The sequence below is a fragment of the Mesocricetus auratus genome, unplaced genomic scaffold, assembly GCF_017639785.1.
Source record: "Mesocricetus auratus isolate SY011 unplaced genomic scaffold, BCM_Maur_2.0 Super-Scaffold_100011, whole genome shotgun sequence".
Classification (NCBI taxonomy): Eukaryota; Metazoa; Chordata; class Mammalia; order Rodentia; family Cricetidae; genus Mesocricetus; species Mesocricetus auratus.
The window spans coordinates 79,440,071-79,454,788 of record NW_024429195.1 but is presented as its reverse complement, the minus strand read 5'-3'; the positions used below and the strand labels follow the sequence as shown (position 1 = coordinate 79,454,788).

The window sequence follows — 14,718 nt, the reverse complement described above, 5'->3', positions numbered from 1 at the left end:
AGTTATAACACTGCTCCCTGCCTCAACCTCCTTGTAGTGAAAATGAAAAAACGTTTGTATCTCATATAGTTTTGGGGAAGTAAAAGACATTACTACATATGTAGTTTTACAGCAATGCCAAAGCATATTAGTTATGATCATGCATCATGAATTTATACACTGTTTTGAGTTAAAGCTGAAAGAGCAGCCAGGCATTGGTGGTGCACGCCTTTAATCCCAGCACTCGGGAGGCAGAGACAGGCGGGTCTCTGTGAGTTCGAGGCCAGCCTGGTCTACAGATCGAGTTCCCGGACCGCCTCCAAAACAATACAGAGAAACCCTGTCTCGAAAAACCAAAAAAAAAAAAAAAAAAAACCTGAAAGATCATTACTACCAGTGCAGTGTCAGAAAGCCAAGTCACATCCAAGCGTCTACAACTTTTTGGAAGGAGGCAAATACTAAATATTTGAGGCATTCGGGGTTCGGGGTCATATCCACTTACCTTGACCTTGTCATATAAAGGCAGCCAGGAACAAGGCACAAACAAGTAAACATGGCTAGACCCCGCTAAATTTCATTTTAGTTTTGGACACCGAAGCCTGTTTTATATAATTTTCAGCAGTCCAAAATTTTCTCTTTTCACTTTTTCACCAACCATCAAAACATGGAAAAGAATGTTTAGCTCTAGAACTTGCTATTCACAAATAGGCATTGCAGCTGGCTTATCAACCTCTACTGTAGCCTCAAGTTACCCAGGGCTGCCCAGGTAAAGTATTATCACACAGAAATCAGGACTACGCCTCAGGCTCCGCGCTTGTCTCCCAACCTGTGGTGAAGAATTAACGAGACAATGAAAAAGGAAACACAATGAATGCGCACTATGGAGAGGAGAGAGGAAAGAAGAGGGAAGGGGAACAAAGGCAGCCAGTGGCAGAAGCTCTGAGACAGGAAATCGTCCCTGGAAGTGAGAGAGCACGACCCTGCTCAGCACCCCTGCTGTCACACCCGTACATTAGGTGTACATCGTGATGAGCATAAATTTCTTCAAGTCCGTCCGTGAGACGGGAGGCACCAGGAAAGCAAGTGAATGTACAACTTTCTTATTGCTCGTCCTTAGAAAATACTCCATAAAGATTTGATAGCTGGCACTGTCACTCTCCTAGTCTGGCCCTGAATGTCCCTTGGAAGGATGCAACAGCTGACAGAAATCCTGGAAACGGGAGTCTGCACATGTGGTGCACCTAGACAGATCCCTGGTCTGTCGCCAGGCTAGGGGACTAAAAGGAGATTTTGATGGGGTTCACTCCTCTCCCCACCTGCAGGGAGCCCTAGCGACCTCCCAGGTCCTCCTGCTGCACCGGACACAGTGCAAAGCCCGCCTCAAAGAACCCACAAGTCAGGACGCCGCCGCTGACTGGCCCAAGTCCCTTCGCTGTCACCGAAACGCCTTCCCGAAGCCGCAGCCCGAATTGCACTCGCGGTGGGACGGAAGGGCAGGGGAAAGGCGAGATTCACGCAGGACGGCGAGCCGCGCGCGGGTGCGAGCACAGGAAGGAGCGGCTCGGCCGGGACGCCGGATGGCGGATGTTTGAATGGCCTCAGCGTCCATTTCAAATCTCGCGGCAGGACCCAGGAACCAATCGCCGCGCGCGCCCTTCGACCCGGAAGCAGAGCCGGCGAGAGCCGCGGCCGCCCACAACCGGGAGAGCGGTGCTCAGGTCGCCTCCCTGGCTTCGGTGCGTATGGAGCGCGGGGGGCTGCGGCCGCCCTCTCGTGCCGCTCCCCCGGGCCTCTTCCCTGTGACCTCGCGGGGTGGGAGTGGGGTGGCTCCGGAGAGGCGTGGGGCCCTGAGGAGGTTGACGCCGGGCTCCGGTGACCTGGAGGAGATGCGGTGGCCATCCAGTACAGCCGGCCCTGGCATCCCGGGCACGTCCTAGACCTCTCTGCAGACTCTGTGCACTTCTCGCCGGCTGGTCACGCGTAACACGTGTCCGGTCTGAAATGCTCATTTATTAAGGTTATTGATGTGATACCCAAAAAATATTTAATGTGTTCGTTTTGCGCGCAAGTTGACTCCTCGCTTTAATTAACAATTTGAAATTACTCTCCGGTGGGGATGCTGTTCCTACAGTGCACACTACCTGTCCCGCTACATATAAATCGAGGCTTGTGACTGACATTATAGCATTGATATCACACATTTCTCCAGTTCCTGTGTTTTGTATCTGCTCCTTTTTTTTTTTTTTTTTTTTTTTTTGGTTTTTCGAGACAGGGTTTCTCTGTAGCTTTGGAGCCTGTCCTGGAACTCGCTTGGTAGTCCAGGCTTGTCTCGAACTCACAGAGATCCGCCTGCCTCTGCCTCCCGAGTGCGGGGATTAAAGGCGTGCGCCACCAACGCCCGGCGTATCTGCTCCTTTTATTGCATGGATTAAGGTTGATTGGTAATGAGCCCTTGACCATAATATCCCTCAAAGATCTTGGACTCCTTGCCTCTTTAGACTAGGATAGGAGTTTACAGCTCATCTCACACTTGATGTCAGCTATTAGAACATTAAAAGTTATATAGCTAACACAATATAGCATAGTCTTGAGAAAGGCAAATGTATGTATCTATGCTTTCTCTAGTATTTGCGCCCAATACATACTAAGTCGTTTAAATTCTTTCCCCTTTTATTCACTTGGCAAATTTCTTAGGCAAAATGGGGACTATTGGTACTATTGTGAAACTTGTAGGTATGATAGTGCCAGTAAAATGCAAAACATGCCAATTACAAATAGTGCTATATCTCTGTCACTTGATAATTTTATGAGTCTGTTAAAATTATTCAGTCTCCAAGTGCTAAATATATAAATGCACGTGTGTGTCAGTTAATATAAGCAGAATTCTCTTTTGAGCTGCCTCAGATAGTGCATTACCTGGCCTTGTTTTGATTCTTCTATTGATGGCTAACACTGTTTTCACCTTTGTGATCCACAGTTTCGTGACATCCAGTAGAAGGCTATTTGGTTCTCACCACTGCTCAAGTTTTGAGATACACGATGAAGCAGGATGCTACAAGGGGTGCTGCCTACACTGTGGACTGTGAGGATTATGTACATGTGGTGGAATTCAATCCCTTTGAGAGTGGGGATTCGGGAAATCTAATTGCCTATGGTGGCAGTAATTATGTGGTTGTTGGCATGTGTACATTTCAGGTTAGTCCACAAACTGCGCAGAATGGTGGTAACAATGTTTCATCAGTAACAACATTTAAACAAACCAGAGCTAAACTTTTAAAACTATGTTGCACTTAAATACAAGAAAACAAATGACTTGATAATCCGTAGAGAAAAACTTTCCCAGAAGTAATGATTGGGTAAACATTAAATAGGTGATGTAAATGAAAAATATGAAGGTCTTCTTTCACCTAATGATTAGTATTGGAATATTCATATAAAGGCTGAACATACACATTTGTATTTACATGTATTAGAAAGCCCAATTAAATGCAATCCTGTTCGAATTTCCCTGTTATGTAAAACAAGGTGATGTTGAAATTCTTTAAAAAAAATTCTTCCAAAGAATTTTACCTTTCATAATAATATTCAGCTTTCCTATTAACGTTCACACTTTCTGTATCTACAACATGTATAAGAATAGCAAAGTATAGGATTACATTTACAGCAGGCAGTTTATAGCCCTCTGTGAATTCTGGAGCCACACTGCCTAGACATTTACCTTTGAATGCCTGTGCTTAATTAGCATTAAACCTTCATTAGATAATTAACCTCTCTTCTCTAAATGTGAGGAATATGATGTTCTGTATGGTTTGTGAGGTGTAGTGAGTTAGTGAGTATAAAGTTCCCAGAAGACATTTGACATAGTAACCCATATGAGTATTTTAGTTGTGGTTGATATGGGCAATAATGACAGTCACACCCTCATATTTAATCATCAAAGAAAAATTGCTCCCAAGAGACCCCATACCATGTTTTCTCACAGGAAACCTAGGTCTTGTGTAGGAGATGCTTAGCAGGGAAGATTCAGCCCTCTGGAGTTTCTGCAATTCTTTGTTTACCAAAATAATATTTAAGAACTGTATTCTGTGATCCTTGACCTAAGTTCAGCTGGGTTGTCAGAATCACAAGTCGTGTGATTCAGCCAAATAATGTAGCATTGTCTTAAGAAAGGCTTATTAAAAACTGTTTCTCTAACTCGGGCCACTAATTTGGAGAAAAGTTAGGCAAACCACATGGTTGAATTGAGTTTTCCATAATTACTGTCATTGCTTTCTAAATTGATAGATGTAGACATAGAATTGTGTTTCCAAATACTGATAAATACAGCTAGTTTAAGTTCAGTTGCGAAATAGTGGAGGAAAAAGGGAGGAAAATTAGGGGAAGGAAAACTAGAGAAAGTAAGTAATGAGGAGAGAAAGGAAAATGACAAAATGAGAAGGGAGATGCATAAAATATTTGTATCATTCAGAAGACTCAGATCTGTGAGAGTACCAAAGTAGGTCTTACTTCCAAATGAAGGGGAAACAATGAGGGCTGTCTTTTATTAGCTCGTAAGAACACGAATCATATTCTATTCTTCACATTAGAGGTAGAGCTAAATATGACTGCCCCTTCCCTCATAGAGTTTCCATTCTACTTCAAACATGTTTAAGGAATTGGATGACTAAGAAATGAGAACAAGAATTAGGCCTCATTCTAAACACAGTTCTTTTCTTGTATCAAACCCATTCTGTTTCTGTTCAAATTAAGTCAATAATTCAGATATTCCGAAGAATTTATTTTCATTAATTTGCCCTTGGAGACCCAAAACAAATTACTTTTCTAGATTATCTACTTAAATGCTGTTGGATGTTCCCATTCTTTCATCCTAAAACCTTCAAGCTTCATATCCCCCAAATTCATACCTTGTAAGAAACAATTTGTATAAATCGAACTGATTTTCCCATGCTTATCAGAAAGGAACAGTCTTGTAAGATTATCAGGAAACACTAAGTACAGAAAATTTTGAGTTTCAGCAGAACAATTTTCCGAATTTTGTGCTATCCTTTTAAGTATCCAGAAATATGAGTAGAAATAGTAGACAGTGGTAGGCTTGTTGACTATTAAACATTTATCCAAAAGTCATGAGTATACTAAGGGCCAGGAAATTTGAAAATACAAAATTGATAAAGACCCTTTCCCCCAAAGAGATCCTTAAAGCCTCTTTATAAATGATCAATGAGGATGAAGTTTCACAGCTTGTCCAATCTTAAGAAACAAAGAAGTCTCCAGTTGGACTTTGAATGAGTATGTTGGTTAGGCAAGTACATTATTTTTATGGAAAAAAATAAAGCAAAAAAGATACCTTAATCCTTTGAATAACCAACATCATTTAGCAAATATTTATTGAGTTCCATTTGTATGCCAAACTCTATGTTCAGATCCAAACATTGTTTAATGCATTGGACCAAGTCAAACAAGCAAAAATTTAATAAAAGGTGACTATAAGTCTTAAGACAATAGACTTAGAACTGGGAAGGGCATATTATGACTGAGAAATGTACTACCTGAATATTAACCTGAGTCAACAAAATGGGGAGCCAAACAGAGCTAATTAAATACTAACCAGTTAGAATATAATATGAGCCACAAATACAAGTTTAAGTGTTATGGTAATAAAATAAAAGTAGGACCATGAGATAGTTCAGTGGGTAAAGGCAAGTCTTATGACCTAAATTCAATCCCTGAAATCCACATGGTAGGAAAAAAAGAACCAACTCCTAAAAGTTGTCCTCTGCCTTCAGCATGTGTACTATAGTCCATGCACATACACATTCATTCACATACAATAAAAACAAAAGGAAGGATTAATTTTAAAATGTATTTCTCAGCATTGAACTCTGACTAAAAGGAGATGGTATATTTGACAACAAATTTCAGGGCCTTATTAAAATTGTTTAAAACTCATACAGAAGAGGTATTAGACTGGCGAAGTTTGGCTTATCACCTCCATTTGTTTGCAGTTGTTGCTTTAAAACTGGTGCTAGAAATGCTCTGAATGTGTTTACCTAGTAGAGATTGCTATAGCAATGCTTGCCATCACTAAATTAAATTTATTCTGTACACTTCCAGAGACAGAGCTAGGGCATTAAGTAGAATTTACATGGAGACATTTTGGCTTAATGTTAAGAACACTAGTAGTCCTATCTACTACTTAATCTACTTCTCCCAAAAGCAGCTACTTCTTTTTCATTGGGAGTGTTCAGATAGCTATCCTTCTTTTTTTAATATTTTTTCAGATGTTTGAGTAAAAATGAAACCACTAAATAAGAGTTGCATTAGATAAACCAGCCTTAATTTACTGAAATTCTGTATGTGGCTCTTAATGGGTGTGGTAGAAAAGCCTACCACTTTCAAATCCTTTAATAGCCCTTCTACCAACTAGGCTGTTCCTCAACCTCAAATTGCTGGAGCCTTGTATAATCATTTCTATTCCAGCAAGGTTTCCAAACTCTCTTAATTTCCTGCCTATACAATACTGCCTACACCCCGAACTGAACCAAAAATAGCATTCATTTCTGTCTATACCACACACACACACACTGCTCTTTTCATCGACTGGCTCAATAACAGACAGTAATGCCAGGGGCAGGGCAAGGCTTCCTGTTAACACATAGAGCTTGGTCTATGCAGTCCCTGTGATTTCATTATCCCTCTGACCGCTCAATAATTCCATATCTAATTTGAGTAACAAATACAGGACCTGCTTTTCATCACTCTTGCTACAGTAGCAAAATAATGTGCTTTATATAAAAATTCATTTTTAGATTTATAAAGTGTAGAAAAAAATAGAGCTGAGTCAGACTGTGAAGCCAGCTGTGATTAGGCTTAGATTTTAAACTGCTCAGTGGTGGCTGCCTTGGCATACCTATTAGCTGAACAGCTGTAATGTACACAAATGATGAAGTAATAAAGTTTGTCAATTTTTTTTTCCTCACTAAGTGTATTTCCATTTGCTTCTTTGATTAATGGAACAAATTTTTGTTAATTTAAGTCTACTTGAAACTTAAAGTTATGTTCACGTAGTGTTTGAATTTGTAAAGACAGGCAGGATGCCTGTGAAATTACTTTGCTAGGACCTCAAAAGCTGCCGTGGAGAAATTAGTACATCTACTGGGATTCAGCACAAGTATATATGAGAGTATACTGTGAAACATGTAAAGAAATACATAAAATAGATTTTTGCAAGCCTAAGAATTAGGAGATTAGCAGTTATTTTGGAAGATGGCTAAATGTCTTCCCTCACTACCTTTTTTTTCCTCGGAATTTTTGTGACTAATTCCCTATTCTCCTATGTAGTATTATCATGCGCCAGTATCCTTAATCAGTATAGCTTTATCTTCACTCTTCTGGGCCTCTAATGGGACAGGTGAATTACAACATCTCTGCATATATAATACTCTGAAAATGACACTGATTTGGAAGCATGACTTGTCATCCAAAGGATCTCCCACATACTTAAAACTCCAGTATATGTTCAGTTATCTTTCTGTCAGTACATAATCTATGTATAACAAATTGTTTACCTAAAACCATCTCAGTTTTTAAAAAGTTGTTATGCAATGTATACTGTTAAAAATAAAATGTCTCTAAATAAATAAAATAAAGTCTCCTAGGTGAAGTATAACATGTTTATTGTTTTGTTTTACCTAAGGGATATTTTGTCTTTCTTAATAACTGAGGCTTGACAACGTTTGGTTCATTTACATTTCTTTGGCCCTTCCCCTAGGGTACTGGGGATCAAACCTAGCACCTTGTACATGTTAGACAAATACTAAAGCCACATCTCAAACCCTCCAATATTCTTTTTAATTTCATAAACTAGTATGATCTCGATATCTCGTTTTCTTTTATACTCTTCAAAAGCATATGCATGCCTCATGATAAATTATTGGTTAAGATGAAATTCAGAGTATTTTATTGTTTGTCTTCATAACGTTAAAACATTTACTGTTTACATTTAGGAGGAAGAATCAGACATTGAAGGAATTCAGTACAAAACACTACGGACATTTCACCATGGAGTCCGAGTTGATGGCATAGCCTGGAGCCCAGAGACCAAACTGGATTCACTGCCTCCAGTAATCAAGTAAGTTTAAACATGTCAATGTAGTATTACTAATGTCCTTTGTGCTAAGTGATCCCAAGTGCTCCATAACTATTTTACATGACCTTAGGTGATTGGATTATCATCTTTGCAATTTAGATTTGTGGCTGAAGCCTTGACCGTGTGTTAGATCCAAACTGCAAATCTCTTTACCGGAGTTTCATCAGAATCATTTTAAGTCTTCACACATTCTGTACTTTTGAATTAAAGTACTGTCTGAGAGCCAGCAAGCTTGCACAGTGGGTAAGCGTACTTGCCACCAAACCCAACTACCTGGGTTCAATTTCCAGAAGCTATTTGATGGAAGGAAAGCTAACTAACTCCAGCAAGTTGCCCTCTGACCTCCACATATCCACCATTGTGTGTACATACAAGCACATACAAAGTAAATGCAAAACCAATAAAGTGCTTCTCAGGTAAAATAACATGCTTTTGAAAGAGTATTACGTAGCCTTTCTGATCCTGTATGTGAACCTAGGTCATAGATTCATGTTTAGCCTAACATACATCACTAGTTTAGGCAATGAACTTCAGTTCTGATGAAAACATTTTTAAAAAATAATAGTTGCTTTTGAGAAAAATCAAGTACTGATGCCTTCTAACACCTTACTAGGCTATTTACAGTGTGTCACAAATCCCTGATCTTGTTTCCTTCCTGCAAATGTCAAAGCTAAAAGATTTGTCTTTTGGAAAACAGTACTTACTAAATTTAAGTTAGCTACTGTTGAACTAACTTAATTTTTAATTAGGGAACATCTTTCCCGAGACAAATATCCCTTTCTTCACACCCATTCATGTCATCACTTTTTGGCAACACCTATGTTTGTGGGAAACTATTTTTAAAATGACAGATCACCAGTAGTAAAGTTCAAAACAGGTTATCTGGCAAGCATCTTGATAATGCACTGAGAATTGTAGCTCCTTCCATCAAACCAAATACTGACACGATGGTTTCTCAAATACAGTGTCAGTTGTCCTGTTTGTTTACTGTTGCCCTTTGACTTTCATAATAAAAAAATAAAAAATTATGTTGTGTTACCTAGATGTGCCCATGTTCTTTATGAGTGGTGACAAACTTGGACCTGCTTGATGGCCATCAAGCAGGTGCTTCATAAGTAGGATTACTGTGTGAAGACTTCTTGCTTGTCTGTGGCAGCAGACACCATAAAGGTTATACACAGACTTGGTCACTCACTAGCTTTTGCTAGTATTTATATATTTAATATCTTCCTCAAGGCAGAAAGAAGCCAAGAAGTTGGATACCCCAGACTGACATATAATTGTGTATGAGTATAGTCATATGCTTATTTTTTTGCTTTACTTATAGTCTCTGAAATAGAATTTTCTTTTTGACTGCATAGTGGGATCTGTAAATTGCTGAGGTGTGAGTTAGAATCTCGTTGTCAAGTTTTATTTAGACTTAAAAAGGCCTGGTTGGTAATGCATATGCTGTTTGCTTGGTTGCCCTCGTCCTGACCTGCTTCACTTTTGCTCCCTGCTTGTTTTTCTTTCATAGCAGCAGAGAGCAGATCGCTCATCATCTGTCAGTCCTCCATGGTTCTCTGCTCTTCTTACAGGGTGACTTGTAGACCCCTAAAGTAGCAGAAACTCAGAGAAAGGCAGGGAATGCAAGGTATTTCATGCCAGCTTAATACAAATTCTGTATTTATAAAGACACAAATCTAGAACGTGCTAACACTTAGCATGTTCCAGAATAAAACATTGGATTTGCTCCTCCTTTCTTTAATGGTTGTAACATTTTTAGTGCATACTACAATAACCCCTGCCCCTACCACCACTAATCCCAAAGAGCATCATGAGTTTTGATAAGGTTTGATGTCATAGAGCAAAGGTGGCATAGAGGGAGGACTTCAATTTACAAAGACTAAAAATGGGTTTGTTTGCTTTTTTTCTTCAGATTTTGTACCTCAGCTGCTGATATGAAGATTAGACTATTTACTTCAGATCTCCAAGATAAAAATGAATATAAGGTATATTGACAAGTACAATTAGTAGAAATGTTAAAGTCTGTTCATTTTCTTTGCTTTTTGAATTAAACTTATGATTAAATGACTTTTTAATGACTGTTGGATTAGTAAGAAATTCTCTAGAGGAACAAAAGCAGTAGAATGAATATATTTTATAAAAGTGGATTTAGTAGAATGACTGGCATTATTAGTAGGAGCTGGGTCATCCAGCAGCCACAAAGAGGCTGGGAACCCTCTTGCTCAGTCAGGTGTCCCAGTGGTCTTGAAGGCCTGGAAGATTCTCAGTGAGATCACCTGGACACTCTTCTGTCAACAAAGAACAGCGTTGACAGGCAACGCTGGTTCTTCCTGGGACTCTGTTATATCCATTGCCAGCTACTCTGAGGGAAGGTCGTCTTCCTTCAGTCCAAAGGCGTGTGTCTTAGTTAACTCAAGATCCAGGAAAGCTGGCGATTATGATTTACCATCTCTTTAAAGTCAAAAGTTTAGGGTTCATTTACTCTATTATACACCCTAGTAACTGGTTGTTAGAAGAAGCTAGTTAGTAAATATAACACTTAGAGATGCTAGGAACAGCAAGTAAGAGGGGAGTTTACAGATGGATGTAGTAAGGATGAAGTGAAATATAACTTCAAGGGACGAATATTGCGTACAAAATAGACTAGGCAGGATTACAGAGTGATGGTGAAGGGAGTATGAGCATGATATATGCATTGATAATTACAAAAGCTAAAGATGATATACTGTTCTTAAAGTTTGCTGAGGGATTAGGTCCTAGATGCTCTCACAATGCACATAAGTGAAGTAAGTGAACCCAAAAATGTATGATGGCTTGATTAACTTTGTTGCTATAGTCATTGTACAGTGTGTACATCCTTAAGTATATAATTAATTTGATGAGAACTCAGTAAAGGTGGAAAAGTTTTAAGTAGATGTTTTCACAACTTCAACTTTGATTTGAACTTTATGTAATAACAGTGTGGAGGTGCTATGAGGACAGGTGCAGTTAAAAAAAAAATGGTGTGTTTCCCTAAGAAATACATACTAGAAAAGGAAGACTCTATTAGTTTAAAAAAATCGTGTGTTTCCCTAAGAAATACATACTAGAAAAGGAAGACTATTAGATGGTTGACTTCTTTCTAAGATAACCTTCTAGGAAAGTGGCTATATAAATCATAATTTTAAAATATATTTATAGAAAAAAAAATACTCTGGGCAGTGGATCACGCCTTAAGTCCTAGCACTTGGGAGGCAGAAGCAGGTGAATCTCTGTAAATTTGAGACTAGCCTGGTCTATAGAGCTAGTTCCAGAACATCCTCCAAAGCTACAGAGAAACCCTTTCTTGCAAAACCTTTTTTAAAAAAGAAGAGAAGGAAGAAAAAATTATGAAGTGAAATATTAGATAGAGATACTATAGATTGTGGCCATGCTTCCTTACTGGTCTCTTTCTCCTCCAGGTTTTGGAGGGTCATTCAGATTTCATTAATGACTTGGTGTTCCATCCCAAGGAAGGCCATGAAATTGCAAGTGTAAGTGATGACCACACCTGCAGGTACGTTGTTTGTGTTATAGCCACATTTGTGAATTGTCATTTAATTCTAATAAACATTTTAAAAATTAGGAAATTGTAATCTGTATAGGCCACATGAAATACCAAAAATGAAATCTCTTTCATTTAAATTGTAGACATGGCACAAACATTCCAAAACCAATAAATTAAATTTTCATGCAATTAACAGGCACTTGCTGCTTCCTGAGTACCTCTTGCCCTCTTCTTTTGGATCTGCATATTTATAAGCCTGTATTTACCACTGGATCAAAGTAGGATAATTAAGTTAGTGTTTATTAATGAGCTGTGAATCTCTCATGGGCTGCCTAGGAGGGAAACTTTAGTGTTTTGACCAATCCTAAAGTCTATATATAAAGTTCTCAGTGGATACACTTCAGTATGATGTGTGTCCCCCATGGCCTCCTTCCCCAGTCTAGAGTGGATAGGTAAGTATAGCATTCTAATGCTCAAAGCTGTAGAGTATCGAAAATCATTGACATAGAGAACAATGGTGTAGGTAGGAATGAGCGGAGGAGTACAGGGTGAAATGAGGGAGTCGGGGGAAGTGCCATTTGCTTGGTTTGCTTTAACAGTTCACTGAATGCGCTTTGCAGTTTCAGTGTTTGGTAATGCGCTTTCAAAACCATTCACAATTATTAATGCACATAGATCTATATAGCTACTAAATACGTAGTACTTCACATTGAAAGTAAATCCACTAGGTACTTCTTTTTTTTTTTTTTTTTCTTTTTTTTTTTTTGGTTTTATGAGACAGGGTTTCTCTGTTTTGGAGGCGGTCGGTCCAGCCTGGCCTCGAACTCACAGAGATCCGCCTGCCTCTGCCTCCCGAGTGCTGGGATTAAAGGCGTGCACCACCAACGCCCAGCTACTAGGTACTTCTTAAATAATGTTGTCTGTATATAACTTACATTTGCAAAGGTATAGCTACAGTTATAGGCTATTGTGTCTATGTACTACCTGCATAATTTCCTTGTCAGGGACATGAAAGGTTGGTAGGCATAAAACCTAGGGTCCCAAATATTTAGAGGCCTAACTAATAAACAGATCATTTAGAATAATAGGAAAGTTGAAATTAAGGTTGGTAATTAAGTTCTATAAGACATGATCTTCCTATCAAAAGCATTTAGAGTAGTGAAAGCTGAAAGGAGAAGAAATTAGTGTCTTTGCCGGCTGAGAAGAAGCCTGTGAGAGGCAGGCTGCAGCGAGGCGTACTCAGTGTCTGATTGTTTCCCTTGGGGTTTCATTTGGTTTGGTGTTATTCATTTGTTTGTTTTTCCTTTTTATTGGAAAAAATATATTTATATACATGCATATGTGCACACAATATATTCTGATTAGGCTTTCCGCCTCCCCAACTCCTCCCAGATCCTCCCCTCTCACCCAAATTCATACCTTTTCTTGCTCTCTCTCACTATAAACAAGCAGGCATCTAAATAACAATATTAATAAAATGATAAAAACAAGCAAATAGGGTTAAAAAAGAAACAGGAAAAGAAAATAAAGAGCCAAAGATAAACACAGAAGCACATAGACACAGAGATATATACATTGGTGCACAAAGGAATAATACCATGAAAACAAAACTGGATAGCTTAATATATAAACAAAAGACCTGTAAGGTAAACCAAAATGTATAGTAAAATATATTAATTATATTTTAAATTATATTTAATATATTAATATATACAATTCAATGTTGTTATATGTGTTATATATGATATATAGATAATATTTTATGTATATTTAAAATGAAACATTAAAATATATAAAGAAAGAGAGAGAGTGTCAAAATAAAACATGATGAGACAGAAAAACCCTCCAAAAACAGCATTGAGTTGGTTTTGTGCTGGCATCTCCTTTTGTGCCTGGAACCTGCCCTCAAGTGTGGTTTGTATGCTTATTGAGACTCCTTTGAACTTTGGAGAAAATTATTCCTGTGTGAGTAGTTAGCGGCTGGAAAAACTTTTTGGCTTAGGAGCAGGGTTGGAAGGTGTTCACTCCTCTCTCAGTTCTGGGACCCCATCTGGCCTAGACCCATATTGGCACTGTGCGTGCTCCCACAGTTTCTGTTCATGTGTCTCGGTCCTGTTGTGTCTAGAAGGCTGTATTTCCTTGCTGTCTTCCCTCCCTATACAGTCTTTCCACCTCTTATTCCACAGACTTCCCTGAGGCCTGAGAAGAGAGATTCCTATGGAAACATCCCATTTAGGACTGTGTGTTGAAGGTCTCTCACTCTCTGCATAGTGTCTGGCTGGGGGACTCTATTCTTTCCCATCTGCTGCAGGAGAAAGCGTTTCTGATGATGGCTGAACTAAACACTGATCTATGAGTACAGCAGAATGTCATTAGGAGTCCTTTTATTGCTAGGTGCCTTTGGAAGAACACTAGTAGTTGTTTTTCCCTGCATCCATGTACTATCTAGTCTCGGGTTCTAGGCCACCTGAGCAGTATAGGCATGGGTTCCGTCTCACGGAGTGGTCCTTAAGTCCAATTAGATAGTGGTTGGCTGTTCACACAACTTTTGTTCCACTCCTGCACCACCACTGCAGATTGAAAGGTTTGTAGCTGGTTAGTGTTTGCCTTTCTCTGATAGCATGCACAGTTCCTTACACCACTATGATTTTTAGTCTGTACCAGTGATGGCTCTCTGCTGGCACCAGCTTAGCTTCTCCATGTCAACTCCTACATGATGAGCTGTATAGTGCTGTATTCAGGAATAGGGCCTTACTATCAGTTTTGGGAGAGCAACCAATAACCTTGGCAATTTTCTGAATTGTTTGGTGGGTTCTATGGGCCTGTTTGGCCCACAACTCAGTTAAATGTGACCCATTCCTGGCACTGGAGGTGTCATTTGGTAGTAAGAGATGTCTAGCTGGCCTTTGTTTCATCTGTTGCTGAGTGATTCTAAAACAGTGGTTAGATGCCATAAAGTAGGTGCAGCGCCTTACCCACGGCCTTCCCAGTGGCCTCCATCCTTGTCAGGGTATGCCAACCTCTTTTGTAGAACACTGTTTTGTTTGGTTTGGTTTTTCTT

At 39.2% G+C, this 14,718-nt stretch overlaps 2 protein-coding genes and 1 pseudogene across 8 annotated transcripts in view; 1 reads left to right on the top strand and 2 right to left on the bottom strand.

The window, feature by feature from the left end:
• LOC101830314 (PARP1 binding protein) overlaps positions 1-1,878 on the bottom strand; it is a 53,152-nt gene extending 51,274 nt beyond the window's left edge. Inside the window, exon 1 of the mRNA XM_040754316.1 lies at positions 1,373-1,878. Coding sequence (XP_040610250.1) covers positions 1,373-1,878 — 506 coding nt within the window. The remainder of the gene's footprint in view (positions 1-1,372) is intronic.
• Positions 1-14,718, top strand: part of Nup37 (nucleoporin 37) — a 49,564-nt gene that overhangs the window by 17,714 nt on the left and 17,132 nt on the right. For 2 of the 7 annotated variants that reach the window (XM_040755128.1, XM_040755126.1), the window contains exons 2-5: positions 2,957-3,174; positions 7,983-8,107; positions 10,044-10,116; positions 11,572-11,666. In XM_040755128.1, the coding sequence (XP_040611062.1) occupies positions 3,019-3,174; positions 7,983-8,107; positions 10,044-10,116; positions 11,572-11,666 (449 nt within the window). In that variant the 5' untranslated portion in view covers positions 2,957-3,018. Of the gene's footprint in view, positions 1-1,641; positions 1,716-1,879; positions 1,997-2,956; positions 3,175-7,982; positions 8,108-10,043; positions 10,117-11,571; positions 11,667-14,718 lie in introns of those variants that run through there. The other 5 variants (XM_040755129.1, XM_040755125.1, XM_040755131.1 and 2 more) reach the window with 5 other exon arrangements.
• LOC121143390 lies at positions 14,589-14,693 on the bottom strand (annotated as a pseudogene).